The following is a 25,775-nucleotide window of genomic DNA, read 5'->3' on the forward strand; positions in this document are numbered from 1 at the left end:
TGCAAATCTGTGCAAAATATATCTTAATACATTGTAAGGTTGTTTTCCATTTGCTTTTCCATACGCCTCAGCAACACAGATCTCCCACACCCTGCTTTACACATTTTCAAATATTTTGCTTAACCTCCAGTCCAATTAAGAGTTTGTAGAAACTTGAAAGCTTGCTTGCTTGTTGCATTTTAGTCAGTTTTGATAAAGGTACTGTTCTACTGCAAAGCAAGGTCCCTCCAACTGCAATAATAATAATACTGACTCACCTTACAGAGTTTTTGTAAGGAATAAAATTAGATGCTGCATGTGAAGTGCTTTGAACACTTACAAACACTCTGCTAATAAGCATTTGTTTATTTAAAAAACATGTTTGTGATTGTTGGGGAGTGCCAGTTGCTTGATCAAAAATATTATTATATAATTTAATTTAATTTTAAGGGGATAGGAGTTCTCAGAACCTTGGAAGCACACTATACAAGTGCTGCTATTAGAGAAAGAAGCCCTTGTTTACCATTCTTCAAGAGCTGTACTTTGTAAACAGAACAGAAATGTACTAGTTAATTGAGGAACTAATTAGGGACCAGATGCAGCAGTATTGAGTCTTGTATTTTTAAAAGTATGTGCGATCACAGACAATAAAATCTACGTGGACCAAACAGGAACTACACTGGCAAAACAGGCATTTTCTGTACTTATTTGACTTTGGCTTGCCAATCTCTTGTTCCAAAAGAGGGAATATCTGTAATTAAATGGCATTTCATTCACCTTACTCAAGAAGAACAGCAATTTCACCAGCAGCTACTGGTGGAGTGGAGTGGAGTCTCCTTCTTTGGAGGTCTTTAAGCAGAGGCTTGACAACCATATGTCAGGAGTGTTCTGATGGTGTTTCCTGCTTGGCAGGGGGTTGGACTCGATGGCCCTTGTGGTCTCTTCCAACTCTATGATTCTATGATTTGCAGCATACAAACGAGATACACTTTTGCCTGCCCTCCACCTCAGCAGTTAGAGATAGATAGGCTGGCACGGAGATGGTGGAGATTAAATTGTGGGTTCATTGGCTGCACAGATGCCAATCTGAAGGCTAAGAGTAGACTGAATGCACAAAGTGTTAGTGTGGCATAGTTGTTAAGAGCATTGGACAAAAGCTATGGAAACCCAGGTCCAATGATCAATTCTGTTATGAAGACTGGGCCAGTGAGTACTGCTCAGCCAACCCACCGGACAAGGTTGCTGTGGTGATAAAATGGGGAAAGGGAAAGAGGAACTGTTCTGAACTCCGTGACGAAGGGCAGAGTAAACATTTAATAAATAATAAATAGCATGGCTTAAGAAGGCAGGCAGGTTGTTGTAGAAGTCTGTCTCCAAAAGGGCAGTGCAATATTAGAGGTTTGCAGATGAGAAGTCAGGCAGGGTGGAAGGATGCATTAATATGCCAGAAATTTTACATCGCCTGAAGGCTTGATACTCAAAGACTGGCTTTTTCTAGATTTAATTGCAATCCAAGCAAGTGTTGCCATGTAAGGAGAAAATCTTTGCCCTTGTCCCCTTGGTCCTGTACAAACTACTTTGCTATTCCTGATTTCTCTGAACCAGGCTGGGAGGTTTGGCACTGCCCCATTTCCTGGTGGAATATTTGCAATTACAGTTCTGAACATATGCCTCTATAACTTTTGCCACCTGCATCTGAACAAATAGCACAGACTTCTGTATACCTAGTAAGGTCGCTAAAGATCAAGGACAACAGCTGTGGATGCAGAGATGCCCCAAGGCCCAGCAGTTTATAAATTAAAGAGTTAGCTAATGCATGCACCTGCAGTAAACAACATACAAAAATGAATGCATATACTGGCCTGATCTCCATAGCTTGAGTGCACTTAAGCTTTGTACGCACATTGTCATTTTCCATTTAAATGGAGATTTCTTATGGATTCCCGCCCCCTCACTGAGTGGCAACATACCAATAATTCATTAGTGTTATGCCATTTGCAGTTCATCCACCCCGTTTAAATAACCTGGTCATTGGCCATCCTTTGCTGACTCTACATCTTTTGGTTCCCATTGAATCACCTTCATCTCTAACATGTTCCCAGACACTTAGCCATACTCTGTGGGATGCTCACCTTTGAGGTTTACAATTACTCAGCCGTCTTTCCTTTGCCACTACTGCCTCCTCCCCCTCTTTCCCAGGACTTAATTGCATTCTTTCTTATCCTAAGTACCTGTTTGCATGACTATAAAACAAGAACCAGAGGCAAGGTGTGCATTTGTGATTCTGTGACTTGCCAGGGATACACAACTGACAGGAGGTATTGTTGTGAAGAAGACTTCACACTCAAGGATTCAAAGACTACAAGCCCACTGAGGTTGCTTGGGAGACACCCTTTTGTAAGTAGAAGACTCTTGGCTTTTTGGAGACTATCAAGGGAGACTATTTCCTGCTGTGTTCTGTATAGAATGCTGCTCCACATTTTTCTCGTTTCCTGATCTAACATATGGTAGATTCTTTAGGAAAGTTGTTATGTACCAATTATTACATTTTAGAGACGAGTAGTGTGATGTGTAGTCTACATTACTGGACACTAAAGATTAAAAAGCAATGTGGGGTCTTGCAGGATTGTTCCCTCTTTATTGTCCTACTCAGTAATGTGTGTTGGAAATACAGTATATGCTGCATATTTATTTGGAGCCTTAGGTCTTCTTTTAGTGCCAAGATTGGAAGTGGATAATGCTACCAATGATGCATTGTTCACATGGGCCAGTTCTTTGTCTTTTTTAAAAAATGTTTTTATCAAAGATTTTATTGGGTTACATAAGTACATTCAAAATCTCTGTTTCAGTCCTTTCTACAGATCAGTTATATTCAATGTGAGCTGCTAATCTTATAGACAGTACAGTATAAGACTGGGGGAGAAGAGAGGTGGGGAGAGAGAAAAGGGGGCAGTATACTCTCATTTTTTTTACACAGTGTATGTACAAGGATTTGGGTTCAGTGTCACATGGGTAGGTTCTCTTTCTATTCATTTATTAGTTTTTGTTGTCGGTGAGAAAACTTGGGGGGACGGGCATGGTTGGTTGACTTCAGTTGACTGCATTGGGTGCTGTTTGGATGTGTGAGGGGGAGGGGTTGTTAGGTCAAGTTAGCCATGTTGATTCTTACACTGTTGGTGGGTTCTTGCTGTTGTCTTGTTGGGCTGTGTATGTAGCAAAGGGGAGCCACCATGGAGTGAAGGTGTATGGGACAGTTCTGAATGAACATCTGGTAGAGGCACACTCTGTTCTGTGTCAGCTTTACTGATTAGCTTCCAGGCCCTCTTGAAGGTGCCCATATAGACCCAGCCATGGCCCTGCAAATGATGCTGAACTACAACTCCCATCACCCTGGCCATTGGCCATGCTTGCTGGTGCTGACGGGAGTGGTAGTTCAGCAACATTTGGAGGACCAAAAGTTCCACACACCTATGACAGATAGCCCCTTTCCCAAGTCCTCTTGTTGCATGAGGCAAATAGATAGGATTGCATCCTAAATCCCTATGACAGAAACACCTAAAAAACACACCCCAAACAGTATATATCATAAAATTAGCAAATGACAAAATCCTGCCCACATGCTTACAGTTTAAATAAAGAGACACCCAAGGACCAGGAAGGAAAAGACACAAGAAAAGCAACTAAATAAGAGAACCACTTACATTCTTGGCAAAATGCTGAGGGAAAGTTATGGGGAAACGGATATGCCTTGAGGTCCCCCTTAAAATAGTGGAAAGGAACTTGTCAGTGCAATCCTATGCATTTCTACACAGAATACAAGCTCCATTGTGTTCAATGGGACTTACTTCCAGGTAAGAATGCATATGATTCTGGCCTGAGTTTCTCTTGTTTTGCATAAAATACATAAACTCAGAAGTAAGCCGCCTTGGCATTAATCAGATTTACTCCCAAGAAAGTTCAAGATTGCAGCCTTGTTCTGATTTTGCTATCCATGGGGAAGGAACTCTGTATGCCACCAGGAAGCCCTGCCTCCACCCATAGGAAATTTTAATTAGCCCCCTTCCCTGCTTTCACTTCTGAGGCTTTGGCCCACCACCCTTAAAACATTATCAGTGCATCCTTGAGCACTATGTTTTCCTTTCTTCCTTTCTTTTAAAAAAGCTGAAGTTCTCTGGAAGCTGCAGTCTGCATCCTGCACTTTCTCTGTGCTCTCATGCACTCAAATGGCATCCGCAGAGCCTTGTTCTGTATTCTTTTCTTTTATCCATCCTCCTGCCCTGGCTGTGATCTCCTGTTCAAAGGACCAGGCAGTTTTTAAACACAGAGGTGTATTCCTGTTAGTGGAAAATTCCTTTCTACTGAGCTGAAACCTTGATTGTGGTTCAACAGGTTTTAGTTCCCAGCTCTCTCTCTCTCTCTCTCCTTTTTCTTTTTCTTTCTCGCCCTCTCTCTCCTTTTTCTTTTTCTTTCTCGCCCTCTCTCTCCTTTTTCTTTTTCTTTCTCGCCCTCTCTCTCCTACCGAAAAGAAAAAGCTCTCAACCTTGGGACATTTGTTCAGATCACATGGGCAGTTGCTTATAAAATGGAGCTTACCTGTGTGCTCACCAGTTAGCATTCACTGGAGCTTCAATGCAGTGTGACAGATCAAGAAGAACAGAGAGACTCACGCTACCCGGGGTGTAAGGCAACAAGTTCATCGCTTGCAGAATTTGTGTAGAGGTAACCATCTGGGTCAGTCCCATCTTTTCTCACGGCTCATCTCCTAAGGTTTTCCCCTTTTCTGCTGGTGTTCTGCAAATGGGAATTCTAAGGAAGGCTTTTCTTTATAGCAAAAGTAAGACCCATCAGGGTGTAATGGAGCATTTTCCAGTGACAGAACTGTGGTGGTGAAACTCCCCATGCCTTGGAGGTGAGAAGAGGTGTAAAGCAAGAGCTTCTCAACCTTTGGCAATTCCTCCCCACTCGTCACATGGTTGGGCTGCTGGCTGCAAAGAGGATAATGGATTTTTTTGTGCATGGGGCAGTTTTAGTATTATATGGCAGCAGGTGACTGTGTGAGACAGCCTCTCTCAACCAGGTGCCATCCAGTTGTTAAACTACAGCGCTCATTGCCCCTGACCAGTGGCCTTGCTGACTGGGGCAGATGGGAGCTGATGTCCAAAACATCTGGAGGGTATCAGGTTGGGGAAGTTTGGCGTAGGGCAACAGTTTGCAGGAGGCAGCACATTTCATGTGACAGTGAAGCAGATATGGTGGTGACAATGAAATTGTTTTGCAAGCATTGTATACTGTTTGTGCTGCTTCAGCCAGGACTCTCACATTTTCATCTTGACTGCCAAGATATTTAAGGCCAGCCCCATGAGCTCTTACATCTCACCTATCTCTGATCAAAACTAATGGGCATATATCTATTTAATTTGATGGAACTAAGCTCATACCCAAGTTACATAATAGCATTCCTTCTGATTGTTCTCCATTTCTCTTCTTTGCTCTATGACAGTGTAACATCTCTTGTGGTCTATCTTTGTTTTGTATTTCAAGAGGTCTGGGGGAAAGGGAGTGAAAGTTTCCCCTAAGCAGGAGTCAGCAAATGGGCATTAGTCATCAAATTAATGCTGTAGAGCACCGTTAATTATAATATGTTGGGGGTTAATATTCAAACTAAACTTAATGGAACAAGATTGTTCTGCCCCTTCACCTTGTGACCTGAGGTTGTCTGCTGGACCTTCAGCCATCAGTATGAAGGATGACGTTCACTTTGTCCTTCTTTTGTAGCAACATGTAAAACCCACCAAGGAAAGCTTGCTAATTCTTTCTGAGTCCCTAACACTTGCCTTGCGTTTCTTGGGAATCATCAACTTAAACATCTTGTTAATCTCATTATATATCATTTTCCAATAGCCCTTAGCTTTTTTACAAGTCCATCACATATGAAAAAAATGTCATTTTGCACTCCCAACACATACTTGAATTAGTTTTGTACATTTTGGCTAACTTAATTGGCTAACTTAATAGGGAAGTAGGAGTGTATGTGGGAGCAATGTGATTGTCTCTGGAGTGTCTTTCTGATGGGAGAGAAGCTTCAGTGCATTTTTGGTGACTGTAACACATATCTTTTCAAGATCACAAAACCCATGTTTCCATCTTTCTCTCCAAAGTCCCATATCTGTTTTGTGTGTATAGTAGCAACTCTGTTTCCAACAGAGTTTTGACAGGGAAATTAAAGTAAAAACAAGTAAGATGGACATGGACAGTCAGCAATCATTGCTCAAGAGGCAGCTCTACGTAGTACAGCTTCTGTGGACCTGGCGTCTTCTTTTCTTCCCTGTTCATTGTTGTCAGAAAATGCTCCTTATAAATGCTTTGATTAGTTTGCTTAACGTGTTTCATTCTGGATTGATGTTGTAGATGCTAAATCTCTATCTCTGTTCCGAATAATGCCAGCTCATGGGATCCACTCTTTTCTCCAACACTACAAAGGAATTTCTATTACTGTATAAATCCAGCTTTAAGTCTGATAGATAGATCCTAAGTTTTGTGATCTAAAGTGATGGGGTGTTTTGGATACACTGTACTTGGGGGCCTTATCCTCCCTCCTCCCGTGGAAGTACAGGCAGAGCTCTTGCCTCATCAAATGTAGCCTTGGGTTCTTCCCATCTCTATTCTCTAATCATCTCTCTCAAAACTGTATCATTTTATACCCTGCCCTCTGTTCCCCAAGCCACCAGTGCTCAGTTCTTTTGAGGTTCACTCACCAGCAGCAAGAAACACTGGCAAGGTTCTACTTGTGACATGCATAAGCCCTCAACAGTTATGAAGTTTGCTTATACCAGAGGTAGGGAGACCATGTGTCCTACTTTGCATACGACAGTTCTCTGTTTGCAGAAATCCTCTGTGCTGTCCAAGTGCTAACGTCAAGCCTAGCCCCCCACCCTGCTCTCCCTTCTTATTGTTCTTTATCTTTCAAGTACTGCAGAGTTGGACTGTCTCCTCCAAGTCTGGTTTAAAGATAATAATCAGAAGGCAGAGGGGGGGGGGGCTTAAAGTTGTCCATCAGGAATTGCCATGTGGGCTACAGACTGAGAAGGCACACCAGCCACTTGGTCAAACTATGGGTTTTTGTGAGGATAAAACAGGAAGACAGGGAGAAACCAAATGTGCAACCTTGAACTTCTAAGATGAAAAGCAAGATGTAAATGTAACCATAAATAAATTAGATTCAATGAATCTCTTAAAAGTCAAGCCACATGTTTCATAACACAAGCCTTTTGCTTCTCTGCACTGCAGTTTTCCACTGTTTGGGGGGGGGGTTAAGAAAAGAAGGGGAAAATGAGGGCATTGATAACACTTAGCTGTCTTATGAATGCATGGTGAAAATTAATGCATTGCAAAGCACTTGAAAAAGAAAAGTGTGAAATATTACTGGTAATATTACCTTATTTTTATGCAACTTTTCTTGGTGATTAAAAAAACAGAGGGAGCAGCAGGAGGTTGGAGAGAAATTATGGGATATGCTATTAAAAGCAAAACCATGTCCAAATAGAACATTTTTTTCCACAGTTTTTCATATGGCACTGGCAGCTCTTAATACTGTATGAGGCTGTGAATACTGTATGAAGCTACAGTTCAGTGGGGAGTCAAACCTTTAAATGTTTCATGCCAACAGCTGCACCTCTCTCCCTGGACTCCTTCCTTGCCTTGCCTTGCCTTGCCTGCGTACATGCTCAGAAAGCGGAGCACCCTTACGTCTGGGTACAGCACAGTCATTAGCATTATTTCATAAGGATCCCATCCTTCTTCAAAGCTGAAGGGAGCTCTGGCACTGTGAATCAGAGGCCAGCGATTTCTCTGGGTGACATTGGGCAATCACTTTCTCTTGGCCTAGCCTACCTCACAGGGTGGTTGTGGTGACAGAAAGAGTAGGGGGAGAACCATGTAAGCCCCTAGAGCTTCTTGGAGGAAGCATGGGATACAAATGTAATAAAATTAATGCATATCCACCAACTGAATGGATTGTAGCAACAGCAGGTGGGCCCACTAAGTGCACTGTGTCCAAGCCCCCGCTGCCTGTTTGTTCACTGGAATCTGCTATTTAGATGATTTCATAGAGTTCCTGCTTGATTGTTACGGCTGAGCACATTTTGTTTGTCACATATGCATCTCCCACCCCTTTCCTCCAAGGTGCCTGGCAACATAAATGGTTATTTCTCAGATTTTATCCTGTGAAGCAGTTCACCTGAGGAACAGGATGCTGCCTTATGTCAAGTGTAAACAGCTCAGTTCTGTTTACACCGGAGGAAGGAACCTGTGGTCCTCCAGATGTTTCTGGATGACATCTCCTTTCATCTTTGACCACTAGGGGTAACAAGAGTTGGCAATCCAACAATAGCTGGAGGGCCGCCCCTAGTCTACACAGACTAGCAGCAGCAGTTTCCAGTGGTTTGGGGCAGGAGCCTTTTCTACCAGCCCTACCTGGAGATGGGACCTTCTTAATGGAAAGCATGTGCTCTGCCGTGCAGCCTCCGTCTCTCTGTGAGGCGCGAGGTCACTCAGGGGGGTTTGAATCAGGTTCATGTTTGAATCTGGGTTTCTCCAGTCCTACCTAGGCACTCTTAACCGCCATTCATTTATGTCAATTCAACGTCAACTTTTAACCTATGTTTTTAAAATGGAACTGAGGTGACTTAACATTACCTGCAAATTCAGACGGGCAGCAAGCCCCACCCCCAACTGCTGAAGGCAGGGAACCTGGCGCAGACAACGGGCTCTGCCTCACCTTCCCCCTTTAATAGGGGGAGTGGACTTTTGCTTTTCCGGCTTGAGGTTTTAAATCTTATCCTGAGATTTAGTATTGTGTTCCTCACATGCCCCTGCTGCTATTTTGTTTCTCATGCTGAAGGCACACATCTAATACAAATGCAATTTTGGAACTAAAAATGCTATTTATAGATAACCTTGGTTTCAAATGTTAAGCCAGACAGCCATTGAAGCAGGATCTGGTCTTAGTGAACAAACATTCCTGATAGCCTAGCCTATACAATAAAAAGAATACAGCTCCTCTAACGTACACAAATCTTTTGAGTTACAACCTACAGTTGTGGTCAAAGTGCACCACAACAGCACTGCCTCTTCATTACATAAGCCGTGTTTCAGGCGTTGTTTGAGACGTGCCAGAAAGAATCTGAGGTGTGTTTGCCAGACAGATTGGGAAATGGCAGGTCACACCCAGGTCCACTGTCCCCCTGATTTGAGCTGTGAGCTTCATATTATTCCAGCCATGTGACACAGCACTTGACTTTTGCTTTGGTTATGGTTAAAAACCTTAAATCCTGTGACTCCAATTTTACTTACCCTCAGATTTATTTAGCAAATATATCAGTTTGAAGGCACAGTGCATGTGTACGTCGTCCTGCTTATTTGAATACTAACCAAAGAACTCAGAGTAATGATTTATTTTCCTCACAATGTATGAAGCAAATTAGCCATATGAGGTAAATTAAGCCAAAGAGACTTGCTCAGAGCCACTACCTTACTCTGGCATTGAGAGATGGTATAACTCCCCTTGTGTTTTGATACAGGGCTTTTGGCAAGTCTGTGGAGGTTCCAGCCATGTATCTGGGTCCCAGAAAGAGGAGAACGTAGGAGGTCACCTCCATGCTTATTTAAACACTTGTACCCCAGGACCCTGTACTAGATTAGATGACATTGGTTCGTGGCCATAGGAATGCCCACTATTTTCAAATGGCTCTAGTATACACAACTGGATCCTGCCACAAAAGGTTGCAGTGTGACGCATTCCTGCTGGGCATTTGTGTCAGCCATGCCCACCTCCACAACAACTCATTTCACCATCCTCCACCCAGCCAGTCACATTCTATGATCATGTGCAGTCCTAATAACTGGACTGTTTTATTTATTTGTTTGTTTTTATTGGAACATAATGTACAGTATAAATATACCTGCTAAAACATTATTTAGACAGGCCTACCCAGATGCTGAGAAAGTTGAGGTGATAGTATTTTAATTTTTGTATGTTTTAATGTAGGCTTATAAAATTTTCTTGATTTCATTGTCTTATCTTTGGGGTTATTTACAACCAAGTGGTGTATAACCACCACTTCATTATAAGGAAACCTCCAAGCCTCCCTCCAGTTGAATATACTTTCTGGCTAATTTGTGTGTGTGGTAAAAATGGGTTATTTCCCTTCATATCACCCTTGAATGCTCCCATATGCGAAGTTAAAACTCCCTGCAAACAGACAATGAGCAGATCATGGATGGAGAAAGCTGTACATCAGGTCTCCACTGCTGCTATTTCAGCTTTCTAATCTGAATTTGCTATTTCCTTGTACTCTGATCATATTTGCTGAAAACTGTGTATCAGAGATCCTTAAAACTCTGCTCCTAGAGTTGCTCAAAGCTGAGCCAGAGAAGTTAAAAACAACATCTCCATAGTGGAAAACTTGGATACTGCCAACAGCTGTCTGTGTGTATCAGGTATCAGGACTGCCAGGCCTAGTTCTGGACAGCTTAGAAACAGTTGCTATGGCAACTAAATAGAGAGAAGAGGACGTGGAAGAAAAAACACCTTGTGCTACTTTACAACAGAGTGCACAGAAAGAAAGCTGTGTACAAAGTAAACATAAAAGAGGTTCTCTTTAGGTGTTTCAACTGTATGAAAAGCTAGGTTATGCTTAACAGTGGCGTCGGTCAAGACACCCTAGCAACAACAGTGCTAAAAAAGGCAGACGGCAACACCAAAGTAGGATACTAATTTATATGTATATGTGCACATTTAGATTATATTTCTAGTTAAGTTACAATGTTTCTATCTACCAGGTGGCCTTTGTGCCTGCTAGGTTTGCTTTAGAGACCCTACTGCAGAGGGGCGTCTTCCCCGTCTTAGGGTTCATTATCTTTTCCTGGTCCTGAACTGGACAGCCCTTCCAACAGAGGATGACCCTATCCAAAGTAGTCCAGCTGATCATCCTGACTTATAAACAAACTGTGGTTTAAAGCTGCTTTCTTTTTCAGTCCAGTCCAAAAGTGCAGAAAACTTTGTTTTGCACAAATAGAGTTTATACCTAGTACTGGCCCCAATCTGCTTTCTGGGCCCGCAATCAATCTGCTTTAGTAAGTGGCAACTACATCCAATGCACACTGGATTCTGGATTTCTGAAAAGTTAATATTTTGGAAGAAGTTGCAGAATAAATTATGATATATAAAGGTGATTTGAGGACTGGACAAAACTCTTCATTTTTTATAGGTTGTGTCCAATGCTAGTCCTACTCAGAGTAAACTGATTGAAATCCATGGACTTAAGTTACTTGTGTCCACCGATTTCAGAAGATCTCCTCTGAGTAGGATTAGCACTGGCTACAAACCTATGTCCCAATATTTGGAAGCCTCCCACACACAATTTTTGTTTTTCAACCACAAACATAGTGTGAACTTTACCTATTTTCTCAAATACTGGAGAGTGCACCCACTGGGACCAGTATGATGACAATCCAGTAAACTCAGTTTAAGAGGTCATTTTGAGTATTCTGTCATGCTAAACAAACCATTGGCTGATACAGACCACCATGTTGGGGAGATAAGCTACTTCAAAGGCAGTTCTCACTTCATCTGCATATATCTTTCTTCTGCTTTCAGACTGTTGAGAAGAGGAGGAGGAAGTAGAAGAGATGGAATCCAGAGGCAAAGCCCACCTCAAACTGAAGACCAAGATGAACAATGCCTTGTGAGTACATAGATTGGTTTCAATTTATCTTGGCCATGTTGTTGTTGTTGTTGTTGTTGTTGTTGTTGTTGTTGTTGTTGTTGTTGTTGTTGTTGTTGTTGTTGTTATTAACAACAACAACAACAACAACAACAACAACAACAACAACAACAACACAATGTTGTTGTTGTTTTATTATTTATACCCCGCCCCTCTGGCTGGTTTCCCCATACTACATATATATGCTACATATGTGAATGGCCTATGTTTAGACTCTCAAACTGTGCTCCAGAACATTTTCCTTATTATTTAGAAACTGTGTCTTGCTTTTCAAGTTCACTGCCACATAATTGCAACCCTGTACACCTGTATAAATGCTCCCCTCCCAGCTAGATGAATTGAACTTTTCAACTCCAGGGCTGTATTCAGAGAGCTTTATGTAGTGCAAACTTAACTGTGCTGAGTTAACGTTATAGCTTGGAAGGAGGAATGTAGGTGGGTCAGATCATGGTCAAGATAGCAAGCACCCTATATATTCAAAGGTGAAAGGAACTGAATGTCTGATCTTGAAGTGTGCACTGATTTCCTTTCCACCAAGACAGTCCCTTGCCCTTTGTGAACAGAATGTGAACTTTACCTCTAGGGGATTGTTCTTAAACTGCAGTCTCACCAAGCTGACTCAGAGTTGTCTGTCAAATGCTGACAGGGGTCTGGCAGCAAATACATCAAGCTCTCAAGAGATCAGCCAGACTAAATGGGGGCTTTGTAAGGTTTCCTACAAGCCTCTGGGCTAAAGCATCCAGAGAGAACTGGAAAAGGTGGGTAGAACTTTTAAAACATTTGCTTGTATGTATTAAAACCTTTATATCCTGCCCTTCTGGTGCAAAGCACCTCTCAGGGCACCTTACAACAACAATTAAAATTACAACTTTAGAGTGTTTAATTGGTAGCTATTTAAAGTCAAGCATACAATCCAAGGGCTTCTGGGTATTATACTGTAGCAGCTGTGCCAAAAACACAGAGCTGAGGTTAAGCAGGGACATTGAGGGATTTGGAATATGTTGACTGTGTACTGGAGTTTACAAAAAGGCACAAAGGATTTTCGTTAAGAGTGTGTAGCAAAGACGGTGAACCTCAGATCCAGGGGCTAAATGTGGCCCTCTAAGCCTTTTTATCCAACCCTCAGGATTCTCCTCAGATCTGATCCCCTCACCAGTCAACTGGCTGGAATGTCTGCCCAGCCTAGTACAAAGCACCAGAGCTAAGTAATGGAGCGTATTTCTAGTGCTGGCATAAAGAATTCTGGGTAATGTGTAACACTAAGGCTGGGCAGACCCAGTGGGATTTTGGGAGGCAAAGGACTCAGCTATACAGGGCCAAATAAAAAGTTTTAAGTGAGTTTTAATATACAATGTGACACTAGATGGTAATGGTGAGCCTTATGGAAAATTCAATGTATTTTTAAAAACCCTTTTTAAAAAAGCATTTTCAGAATGGTTTTTATATGTGTGTAGATTCCACCAAAGCAAACAAGGTGGAAGGGCTTAGTAAGATGACTGATAAATGCATGCCCTAGTATCTTGTTATATAGGGTGTCTCATTATAGCTTAGTTAGTTAGAGTGTGGTGCTGATAGCACCAAGGTGGCAGGTTTGATCTCCATAAGGGACAGCTGCATATTTCTGCCTTGCAGGGGGTTGGACTAGATGATCATCAGGGTCCCTTCCAACTCTATAATTCTTTGATAAAAACTCTCTGTGCAGCTCCCAACCAGTAAAAACAACACATATCTGAACCTGCAACAACAAAATTAAAGCAGCAGAATGGTAAAGCAACAGGAATTGGAGAATAAAAGAAAAGAAAGGATAGATAAAATCAGATATGAATGATGTTTAAAAAGCTCTAGGAAGAATAAAAGATACCAAAATGTCATTAAGCGTAGGCACCATCCAGATCTCCCTAGGCAGAACAATTCAAAGCCAGGAAGCTGCAACTGAAAAGGCCTCTCACTTGTTCCTTCAGACCAAGGGCCTCCATCAATGCTATCAACACAGGAACAGCTACATGCAGTATTATTATTATTAATTGAGTTTATATACCGCAGTAGAGACTAGTCCACGAGAGCGAACAGGGCACTGCCCCACCAACCTCAGTCTGCCAGCCACAACCATACCATACATTTAAAGCACCCTGATACTGCTTTAACAGTCATGGCCTCACCCCAAAGAATCCTGGGAACAGTAGTTCATTAACAGTTCTGAAAGTAGTCAGGAGACACACACACCCTGAGCTACAATTCCCAGTTCTTGGGGTCTGCCTCAGGTGCCAAAATGTCTTGGGCTGGCCCTGTCACCAGACATACGTGCAACTGTGGCAAGGCTTTCCCTTGGTCCAGAAGGGAGCTGCCACAACAGCCTCAACTGGGGGCAGGAGGCCACCAACTTGGGGAGGCTGTAGAGAAGAACTGGAAATTTTAATGGCAAATAAGGCTACCAACAGCTACTAACTATGACTGCTATGCTCTGCCTCCATAGTCAGAGGCAGTAATGCTTCTGAAGACCAGTTATAGGAAGCCACAAGGTGGGCCACCAGCTCCATGGTCAGACAAGCCCACAGTACTTTGTCTTATTGGGATTGCACTTCAATTAGGAAACTGTGATTGTTAATCTGGGGGAAGTCAGCAAAACTGGATGGTAAATAATGCATTTCTTAATGCATTACAGATGAATCAGATAATTTCTAGAAGCTTTCTCTCTAGGGTTGCCTGAAATTCTGCCCTCCCCACCATACTCCCTCAGCATACTTCCCTGTTTGGCCTGTGGTTGTTGCAGTGCTCAGGACAAAGCAACACAGAATCTTGCATTTGAGTTTGGAGTTATCTGCCTGGAACAAGGACGATTAACAAGCAGGGCAGATGGGGAATCTTTGGGGATAAGATCAAGAGGCTTATATCAGGGATACATGGAAACAGAACAAACTGCATTTTAATTACAGCTGTGATAAAAGCAGAAGGCAGCGCGGGGGGAGGGGAATTCAGCCCCTGTTTTTGGTCAAATCCAGCTTTTGACTTGGAGCTGAAACTGCATTGGTGACGTGTGTGTGTGTGTTCCCTTTCAGCTCAGCCAAATGCCAGCTTCTTCAGAACCCCCAAGAAACTGTAGGATGGGTTGTAGTTTTTAAGCAATTTGGACAGGTGGTAGATAAGTGCCCATTACATAGGGCCAAATGAGAGGATACACGATTTACACAATTGGAAGTTCTGTAAATAGCTTTTGGGGAGAAAATATATATTTCTGATAAAGGTAAAGGTACCCCTGACCATTGGGTCCAGTCGCAGATGACTCTGGGGTTGCGGTGCTCATCTTGCTCTATAGGCCGAGGGAGCCGGCATTTGTCCGCAGACAGTTTTTTCTGGGTCATGTGGCCAGCATGACTAAGCCGCTTCTGGCGAAACCAGAGCAGCGCATAGAAACGCCGTTTACCTTCCTGCCAGAGTGGTACCTATTTAGCTACTTGCACTTTGACATGCTTTCGAACTGCTAGGTTGGCAGGAGCAGGGACCGAGCAACGGGAGCTCACCCCGTCACGGGGATTCGAACCGCTGACCTTCTGATCAGCAAACCCTAGGCTCTGTGGTTTAACCCACAATGCCACCTATGCCTCTTGACTATGAAACAGCAGAACATGGGAAGGTGCCTTACGCCGGCTCCCTCGGCCAATAAAGTGAGATGAGTGCTGCAACCCCAGAGTCAGTCACGACTGGACCTAATGGTCAAGGGTCCCTTTACCTTTTTAGGTACACATACTTGTGAATCACATGTACACAAACACTGTATTCCTGACTGTTCAAAAGAAATGTTAATGTGTTGCGCACCAATTTGACATACACATACCACCTAAGGCATCTAAATGTACAGCCCAAGTATCTGCAGCAAGGAAACCTTCCTGCATACAGTATGAAGGAGCTAGTCACCATAGACTTGCTCACACATTGATTCAGTTGGGAGAGCATTTCCTGTTACTAGGACTTAAGTCAACATGCTATCAGAGTCTCCCTTATCCTATTCCAGCATGCTAATTCAATGTCTGTTCTGAGTGGACATGGTAAGGGTTGGTGCTGTCAGTGTGTCTATTACATCATTATTATATACACCACTACTTTCAATCCATATCTCCATTTTGTGCCAAATCCATCCGCATGTGCTTTACATAGGAACTTACAATGTTTTAGAAGGTTGCATCACACTTTTCAGATTTAATCAATCCAAGTTTAATAAGGTCTGTGTTATGTACTGAGAGAGCTTTTAGTTTTGGAAATTCAATCATTGCTAAGAGAGACCAAGAGCAGCAATATATTTTGAATCATTTGCTTCCCTGTTTTCCCCTAAGCCCAGTTCCTCCTCTTATACCCCTTGGCTTCCTTTCTTCTCTTTCAATATTTAGGTTGCCACATTGTGATTTTTTTTCTACACATTTCAAACATGAGTCCAACCCCTGCCAAAGAATGGTGATCCAATATTATTCTGCAGCCAGGATGATGTAATTTAACAAAAATTGCATAATTCCTTTGTACTTGCTACGTTTAAAGCCCTGTCCCTGCCCTTCATTACCTTCAGACATTATATGATTGTGGAGAAGCAGGAAGTGCACAGCACTTTCTTCTTGCTGTGTGGCTTGTGCCAGGCTTTCAAAGGAGCTTGAGAGGCAGAGGAACACAAACTGGGTCCACATGTACAGAGTGGGCATCTCCCACATGCAAATGCCTTTTGGCAACATTCCACTGGCTGGTAAAAACAGAGAGTGCAGCTCATGTTTTGCTTGCTCTCAAGAGTCATGTGTTTAATGGCGGCAGGTCATGCACATTCACATTTTGTAATATATGAATAGAACTATATTAATGTTGATAACCACAATGTTCCTAAGAATCTCCCATCTATTTACTGGCTAGGCCAACACCTGCAGGGCAAGACATTTTGCTGCTTGAAGTGAAGAACAACATGGCACCAATTCTCAATCCTATGTACAAAACCTGAGCAACAGGACAGTGTTGTCTACTGCACTTGAGGGCAGCAGATTAGCTTTGGAGACACAGAGGAGCAGGGGGCATGGGACAAAGCATTCTGCCTGCTTCTTGCCATCTGCTGCCTGAGGCAGACATCTCACTCTACCTAATGGTTGGGCCAGCGCTGCAGACTTGCTCAGTAGAGATGCCAACTTTCCACCCACCCCTTTCTAGCTGTGCTTCAAATTGCAGCCTGATGATGTGCAGATTAGCAGATGGCAGTGTTTATCTCCCTGCTGTGAAAAGCTTCTCCTGCTGATTTCTGCACATCTGCCACTGCAACAAGCCCAAGAGCAGCCAGAATGATTTGGGGTTAGTTTGGTTTCAGGGAGGGGTTGTTTCTGGTCAGCTGGGAATCGTACTTCTTAGTGTCAGAGACGGCACCTTCAGGTAGTTCTCTAAATTCTTGAGTTTGGTATACACAGAGTTAAGTGTTGTGAAAAACGGATTGTTTTGGTGCAGAATGTGCATTTTCTGCTGCCTATCATGGCAAAGGGGACTAAACTGGGTGAGCATGTAGAACCAGAGGCTTAATCTAGGATGTATCAGTGTGGAGAGGGACAATTATTTCACCCTGCTAGGCCTGGACCCTGGATGGAGCCCCACCTGGCCAACCCCTAGTATACCCCTGGGCAAAACTGTGCTTTGTGGAGCTAAAAGAGCATAGCTGGAATAGCTGTAACTCCGTTTTCTTCATCTCCCCCTCTTCCCAGTAGCAGTATTTCCTCCTCCTCTCCTTACTGTACTCCTCGGCGCCTCCTACTGGGAAAAGAAAGAGGGGAAATGCCAGCCCCTAGCTCTGGTGTTGTCCTCTAGCAGTTAACATGGAGCCAGAATTGTTTTGACCCAAGTCACAATTGTGCTATTGTTTTGCACCAGGCAGGGGTCCAGTCCGGAATGAGGCTAGCGGCGAAAGCTGCCAGGAACTCTTTATGCCACAATTAAGCACCTGCTACGAAAGGAGTAAAATAAGCCAAATCATGCGGCTGGCAAGCGAGCTTTTATGCGTCCCTTCCCCCGTGACCCTGTCGGAGAAGGAAGCTAAAACCTGCGTCTCAGCTGCCTGCAGATTTCATTCCAGCCCAATGCAGGGAAATAAACAGCTTGGGGCTTGAAGCCGGTGGCCTCGGTGCTGGCGGGCTTGGCTGGGGAGCCGGCATTCCGAAACCCAACACAGCCCTCCAGGACCCCCGCCCCCGTCGAGGAAGCCTCGGCTCTTCTGCTATGGAGAGAGAGATCCCCGTCTTGCGAGTCCGGTGAGAAAGGGGGCCGGGGGCTGGCGGGGAGGGAAGGGAAGGGGCGCGCGGGGCGGAGGCCGAGGCTGCTGTGCCCGGACTGCAAAGGTGCGCAGGGAGGGAGATGCTGCCGGAGCGCTGACGCGAATTGACGCGCCTTTGCATCAGCGCCGGCCCTTGGAGCGGCTCGGAAGGGCCGCGGCTCCGCTGATCCTAACAGGAAGAGAGCAGGGACAAGTTTATTTTGGTTATGCATGGAGGGGGGGGGGACGAGCCTTGAGTGAGGACAATGAGGGATCACATGATCTCAAGATGCTGGATCGCAGCAGCTGGTCTTGGCTGCGGCGGAGCTGGGGCGCTGATCCGCCTCCCATTGGTCAGGCTCCAGTGATGACTTGAGCTTTTCGTCTCTGTCCTCATCCTGCGGGGAGGAGGGGGCGGGGAGGGCAGCAGAGCAACGCCAGGGTGGAAGTAGTCGAGTGGGGCGGGCTGGAGAGAGATTCCAGCACAGCAGAGCTTTGTCGGGGGGGCGTAGAGTGCTGCAAGAGAACCCGTCCCGCTGGGCTGTGGGCTTGAGGCCAGGGCGCGCAGGGGAGCAGAGGAGACTGAGCCAGACTTTTGCTAGAGGTGAAGTATAGGGAGGGTGCTCCTTAGCCCACATACATTCTGTGGACTTGTGGGGAGAGACCGTAGCTGAGTGCCCCAGGTTCAGCCCCCGATTCCCAGGCATCTCCAGGTGAAAAGGGAGCAGGTGATGGGTTGAGAGAGAGCTGTTAACTATCAGGGTTGATGAAATCTGACCTGGTATAAGGCCATGGAGGTGAGATGAAGCTGTCTGGACCAGGCCCTGGTAAAAGAAGGCCAGCCTTGCAAAATACAGCCATGCACTCCGTTTGTGCAAAGGAACCAACCAGACATATATTTTGCTGTTGAATCTTGTGTGGTTCTGTTGCATTGGGAAGGAAGGAATATGTGCCACTTGTTCCTCTGTCAGACATCCCTAGAGCCCAAGGCTACTGCAGGCAGAAACTTAGTGGTCTTGTTTTGTCAGTGCCCAGAGGAGACATAAGAGAGGTTCGGCTGGCCTCAACTAGAGCCAGGGCCTTTTCGGCCGCGGCTCCAATCTGGTGGAACGCTCTGTCACAAGAGACTAGGGCCGTGCAGGACTTGACATCTTTCCACAGGGCCTGCAAGACAGAGCTGTTCCACCAGGCCTTTTGTCAGGGCGCAGCCTGACCCCCTCCTCTGGCAATCTGCACAAAATTTTGCTTGATGGTTGCCATTAATTTGATTTTAATTTGATTTAATTAATTTTATAATGAATGTTTTAGAATGTTGAACTATTTTGATTGTTGTTAGCCGCCCTGAGCCCAGCTTCGGCTGGGGAGGGCGGGATATAAATAAAATTTATTATTATTATTATTATTATAAGAAGGGGCAGAGAGAGAAAAGTCACTCCTGCAGCTTCCTTGAAAAGAAATGGTATCTCAGATCTGCATAACTTGGCATGCAATTAGCTTCAGATGACAATACTGGTCCTGATCCACTTACTATGTGACTTGCCATTGTTGGAAAGTACACACCCTTCTTTGCAATGGCCATAGTATGGGAGGGGGAGCTGGTCTCTCTGTAGAGCTGAAGGCAGAATCCTTGGATGTGGAGTGTTCATTCTCCACTGAGCTCAATAAGTTTTTTGAGTGCTCTCTGGTGTGCATTATGATAGAACCTTTAGTATGAAGTCAAACTGACTGGGAACATATGAAGAATGGGTAGGTACAAACTAGATACCAGAAACATCCGTTAGAAAAAGTGAAGAGGGCATTGGGAAGGCTTGAGAGAAGCATTTTTACTGGACACTGTCAAGCTAAGGCATAAAAACCTTTTCCCCTTTCATAGGTACTCAGTATCAGGGACAACAAACAGGCAAAGGAGGTGGATAGATGAGGGGATGGGCAGGTTAAGACTGATGAAGAAACAATAAATGGATATAAAGAAAACTGGCTTGTTTATGTATCTGATTGTATAATGCACGGGTAACAATTACATAAGGAGCTGGAAGAAAGTAGAAAACTGCATATACCTACCGAATATGCTTGATTTCATCTCAGGTCTGAAGTTGCCCCCCTGTGCCTGTTTACCATTGCACTCTCTCTATTTGAGGGCTGTTTTTGTTTTTGCCATATTCATCTTGATCTACCTGCGACCTTGTCTAGACCATTTGGGGACATGTAACATCTAGGTTGGATGTTCTTAACTCCCCTCTCCTTCCCAGGGTATCCATGTCAATAGCAGAACTAGGCTTTTCTAAGTCCCAGCAGCCCCCTTGGGACGCTCCAGCCCTACAGGAATTCCTATATAATTCTGCCCCCCCCCTCCAATTTAACAGAGCTTGATGTTAGGTAACTGTGGTACACGAAGCTTTTCTTATTACAGTATTGTTTCTGCCCTGCTCGCTCCTAAAGAGCCTCTGCTGCCTTCCACATAAATTGGGGCGGAGAGTGATGAGAAAGGGATGAATGGCCCAAGATGTATAGAAGGGGAAAGGTGCGCGGGGGGGGGGGAGAGAAATGTACAGGGTTGAGGGACGTTGCAGCAGGGCGGGAAGCCCAGAGGGGAAGCGTGCTTGAGCTGCATCCCTTCTCCTTCCGCCCCCCGAAGCCCGTGGCCAGAGCCCCCTCCCCGGAAGGCCCCCCGGCCGGCGCGCCGCCTGGCCCCTGTTTTGCCCGCTTTCGGCCAATGAGCGGCGGCGGGGCTGCGGGGCGGAGCTTGCGCGGCGCTCCTTCCCGGGAGGGGGCTCTCCTTTTTTGTGAATGAAAATAGGCGGTGGGCGAGTCTCCGCGCAGGACTGCAGTTGGCGCCCCGCGGCCGCCAGGGAGGGAGGAGGGCGGAGCGTCGCCGGCCGAGGAGGGGCGCAGCTTGGCGAGGGGTTCCATGCGCAGCCGGCCTGGGGCGAGGAAGATGCTGCTGAGGAAGAGGCCGCGGCTGCCGACGCCGCGCGAAGGGGCGCATCCGCTCGGGGGCCGACGCGGACTGTTAGGTCAGAGCATCTGAGCCGGAGAATTAAGCATCCCGCCCAGCGGCCGGCCCGGCAGAGCAGGATCCGAGCTGGGCGCTCGTGACCGCCACCATCATGTCTCCGGGGAGGAGGTCGGCTCTTTCCGCTGCAAATTGCCCCTTCATATGTGTTGGCGTAAGTAAAGCGACCCCCGCGGGCCTCCCTCGGCCTCCCTCCAGTTATTGCAGGCGCGGGCGCAGAGGCTCAGGCCAGGGTCGAGGGTCCGCTTTGCAATTAGGGTCAATAGTGCCGATTTTAGGTGGGGTCGGTGAAAGCGAAAGGGGAGCCGCGTTTCCGCCAGTCTAGCTAAAGCCAGGTGTGCGCGGGGGAGAGACTCTAGGCGCGCACAGATTGCCCGAGCCTCTCCCAAGAGCACCGCGTCCTCCCGGCGCTGTTCTTGGGGAAATGGTTTCAAACCCAGAGGCACGCCTGGAGAGCGGCTTCTCTTCAGCGCTGCGTGCTTTCCTTGGGTCTCTGTGGGTAGCTGCTGCACTGCCAAAAAGGGAAACAAACAAACGGAGTGGTCGCGCTGCTCTGGCGGGACTGGGGTGGGATTTGCAAAAAAGGAAAACAAAGCAAAACCGAGCAGGGTGGAGAGAGCTCTGTTCTGCTCCAAGGGCAGGCTTGGCCAGGATATCTTTCATTGCATAAACCTTTTCGCAGTGTGTGGAGAGCTGTGTACGTATCGGGTTTCTCTCTTCCTTCAAACAAGCCAGCTGCTCGTGCAGCCTCCTGTACTTTGATGTGCTTGTAATGTGGAAGAAATGTGCAGTGTGCTTAGAGAGTAATGTAGAGTGTGTGTGTGCACGCGCGCATATGGGTAGACATAAATAAACACGTATTTGCGCCCCACTCGGCTTCGTTTGCGAAAGCATCGCTCCTATTAAGCTTTACCTCTTCAATCTTCATTAGCATAATTTTGCAGAGTAGGCACTGATCGTAATCTGCAGAGTTCTTTGACCATGCATCCCTTCCTGGTCTCTGGGGGGGGGTGTTCAAGCCCGCCCACCCTTCTTCCTCTACAACCCCCCCTCCCGGAAATGCTCCGTAACCAAGGGATATTTTTACTAATTATTTTTGTTGCGCTATTTCTCCCGGTCCCCCATTTTGTGTTTTGTGAAATGAGATTGAGTGGGGTGGGGGCACATTTAGCCTGTCGGTTGCTAGGAAACAGGTTAGGCTCCCTGAGAGATTCTCTAGTTTCCTTGGCAACCGAAGACTGGGGCAGCTTGCGAGGAACACAATTCTACTCTCTCCGAGAGATAGCGGGGCAGATTTGATGGCAAGGAACTGAGGACATGTCACCAAGAGTGGATGGGGTGAGGGACAGAAAAAGGGGGCACATAGCGGAATCAAATGAGCAGGAATGACCAGTAGTCGTCGAAAGACTGCCATTGAAATAAGAGGGGGTTGAGATAAAGGAGATAAGAGGGAGTTGGCAAAGGAGATAAGGCCAGAGAGCTTGTGTGGCACGAGATGTGATGGGAGGGAGGGGAGCATCTGGATGTGGTGGCGATTACAGAGCCTAAGTGCAGGTCCTAGAGAACAAAAGCAACTAATGGATTTTGTGCACTCAGACAAAAGAGCTACAGAAATAGACAGGGGCTGAAATGGAGAGGAAGAACGACTTGTTTGATTATCTCTCCTACTGGTGTTGGGATCCTTGGAGAGCGGGTTTCTTTTTAGGGGAGGGAAGTGGAATCATAACAGCAAGGAAGGAGAGGGGGGAGGAAAGAGGAGAGGCACAAAACAACAGTGATAGGATTTGTCTGGGCCAGGATTGTCCCCCCCCCTAAATGTCACATGGGTGCTAGTTTGCTGACCGCCTCCACAGCTGCTGCTGCTGCTGCAGGAGTTTCACATGGCACTTGCCTTCAGTTGCCTTTATTCCACCTCCCCACGTGTCTTGCGCACTCATTTCGAAATCCGCTCCCACTAGGAGTGAGTTCTTTTAACTGTTAACACACCCAAGGAGCTGACTGTCACAGAGGGAGAGCTTGCTGCTAACGCTTACTTGGGTGAAATGGGTTTGGGGCTCAACACATCCTGTTTTGTGCTTAAGAAATAAGCTATGAGGCCAAAGCCCACAAGGAGATTTGGGCGTACATGAAAATCTATTCTGCCTCTTGGTTGTGATCACAGGCTTTCCAAAGAGAGGCAGCCACTATTCGCACACCAAACAGGAACTGGCCCAATTCTTTCCCTGTTCTAAAATTTGTTCTTTGTTTCAGCAGACTGCATATTTCTGAAGCATATAAGTAACATCTTTATAATACCTATTTATTATTTTCTCCTCCTTTTCTCCAAGGAGTTCAAGGCAGTATGTATGGTTGTTCTGATCAGATTTATTGTATTTCTATGCTGCTATTCATTCAAATGAAATTCAAAGTGGCTTACAAACAATAAATAACAATAGCATTATAGAATATAATAGAACACCACAAATATAGCAGTGTTTCCCAACCGGTGTTCCGCGGCACACTAGTGTGCCGCGAGATGTTGCCTGGTGTGCCGCGAGATGTTGCCTGGAGGGAGGCGGGCGAGTCCAAAAAAGGTTGGGAAACACTGACTTAAGTTTCTCTTTCAAAAAGGAAACGTGGGTTAAAGCGGCGCCGCCGCCCCCCACTCACTTTCCTGCTCTGGCTTCCCTAACAGTTTTCCGAGTTGCGTCACTGGATCCAGCCCCCTTTTCCACAGGTGACACGGGGCTGGAGGGAGGGAAAGAGGGCTTCACGTCGCGCACAAAGGCAGCCTCCTAGAAGCGCTCTGGGCCGGCGCCGTTTCGCCGAAGGCGCCGGAGGACCCCCACCCTCAGCTCCTTCAGAAAGGAAGCCCCGCCCCTTGGCTCCTTACGAGGCCAGCCGCTGCACGCACGCGCCGGCTCGTCATCGGCTCCGTCTGTTTCCAACCCCCCTGCTCGCCTTCGCGCGAGCTCAGTCGGGTCCCTCAGCCAAAGAAGCGGAGCCTCTCTTTGCCGCCTCTTCCTTCTTCCTCGGGTCTCACTCCGGTTTGGGGCTTCCTCTTCCCGTTTTATATTATACTACACCTCTTTCAAGCCTCCTCTCAGTTCACTTGGGACAGCGGATGAGGAGGAGGCCGGCATGTCCGGGCAGCAGCAGCAACAACAGCAGCAGCAACTCCCGGCGACGGCTCCTCAAGCCCCGGGCAACCCTACTCCCTCACCGGCCTCAGCCACCCTCCTGCTCCACCCGCCGCCGCCTCCCCCGCCGCCGCCGGCCACCTCGGCCCCGCCGCCCCCTCCTCCGCCCGCTATCGCCGCCACCACCACAACAGCCGCCGCCGCCTCAGCTGGGCCCATGCCTGCCGGGAGCGGCGGCGGCAGCAGCAGCAGCGCCCCGGCGCCCTTCCCTCATGGCGGCGACCCGGCCCTGAACGAGCAGCAGAAGGAGCTCAAGCGGCACCTCAAGCGGCTCTACCCGGCCGTGGACGAGCAGGAGACGCCGCTGCTGCGCTCCTGGAGCCCGAAGGACAAATTCAGCTACATCGGCCTCTCGCAGAACAACCTGCGCGTCCACTACAAAGGTAGAGGGACGGAGGGAGGGCGAGGCCGAGGCCACCGCCATCCCCAGGCCCCCTCCGCCTCTTCCTCCGAAAGGCAGGCTGAGAAACTCCCAGGGAAGCTCTGAACGTCTCCCCCGAAACCGTCGGGAGGCTTCGGTTGTTGCCTTTCTCCGCCGAGGTCGGTGGACCCAGAGCCTAGGCTTCCTTCCCGCACCCCGCTTTCCGAAGACCGCACACCAGTTGGGCCAGTACATATTCCCCTCCCGTGACTGGAGCGGAATAGCCCTTTCTCTTCTTCCCCAACCCTTGTTGTTGGAGGAGTCCCTCAGTCCCTCGCTTTGCTGCCTCCTCCCCCCACCCCCAAAGCTTGGAGGTTCCCCGGAAAGGGGGAGGGGAAAAATTGAAACTTACACTTTCGTGCGTCCCTCCCGGCGTGACGCTGCGCGCTGATGTCACGGGGCTGTAATGGTGGTGTGCCTCGAGATTTTTTTCATCAAACAAGTGTGCCTTTGCCCAAAAAAGGTTGGGAAACACTGAAATATAGGATAGTGCAGCCCAGGGTCACCCAGTAAGCATGTTAGCTACATAAGGTTTTGAACCTGAGTCTGCCTGGTCCTAGTCCAACACTGCAACCGCTACACTATTTTTGGTTGATAGAGTTGCACAGCACAATTTCCTAGCTCTCTTGCTCTTTTCCCCATGGAAGGCTGGGTTCTCCAATTCACTGAGAAGCCCTATAAAGGTGTAGTTGAAGAGCTGAGGGTTCTCAGTGCCTCTGGGGCTGAGAGTCACAACACAATGTTATGCAAGTATACTCCAAAATAAATCCCACTATATTCAATGAGGACCTTGTCTCAGGGAATTGTGTTTGGCTGCAGCCTTAAAATAAGGATGAGGAGGTGCTGGCTGTCCACCTCTTATTGGAATGCCTCAGACAGCCTGGCCAATGGTAAGGCGTGATGGGAGCTGCAGTCCAGCAACATCTGGAGAGCCACAGGTTGCCCATCCCTACCTTTAAACCTCAATCAGCTTTCACTCCATTGTTGCATGAAGACAAACTGCCCTTGTTGTCCAGCTTCCTCCTACCCTGGCAGGGTTGCATATCAGGAACTTTAAAGATGAAAGCCTCACAGTGTGTCCACAATGGCAGCACATGTTTGGTTTTTGGGTTTTTGCTATGCATGTCTTGTGTGTTCACAT

At 46.6% G+C, this 25,775-nt stretch overlaps 1 protein-coding gene across 6 annotated transcripts in view; it reads left to right on the top strand.

Moving 5' to 3' along the window:
• Positions 1–2,262: 2,262 nt before the first annotated feature.
• Positions 2,263–25,775, top strand: part of RHOBTB2 (Rho related BTB domain containing 2) — a 41,538-nt gene continuing 18,025 nt past the window's right edge. Inside the window, exons 1-2 of one of the 6 annotated variants that reach the window (XM_081171421.1) lie at positions 2,263–2,376; positions 11,636–11,723. In XM_081171421.1, the coding sequence (XP_081027547.1) occupies positions 11,668–11,723 (56 nt within the window). In that variant the 5' untranslated portion in view covers positions 2,263–2,376; positions 11,636–11,667. Of the gene's footprint in view, positions 2,377–4,581; positions 4,699–10,544; positions 10,742–11,635; positions 11,724–17,748; positions 18,020–20,937; positions 21,189–22,254; positions 22,373–25,775 lie in introns of those variants that run through there. The other 5 variants (XM_081171423.1, XM_081171422.1, XM_081171424.1 and 2 more) reach the window with 5 other exon arrangements.

Source organism: Podarcis bocagei, assembly GCF_964188305.1.
Source record: "Podarcis bocagei genome assembly, chromosome: 15".
NCBI lineage: Eukaryota > Metazoa > Chordata > Lepidosauria > Squamata > Lacertidae > Podarcis > Podarcis bocagei.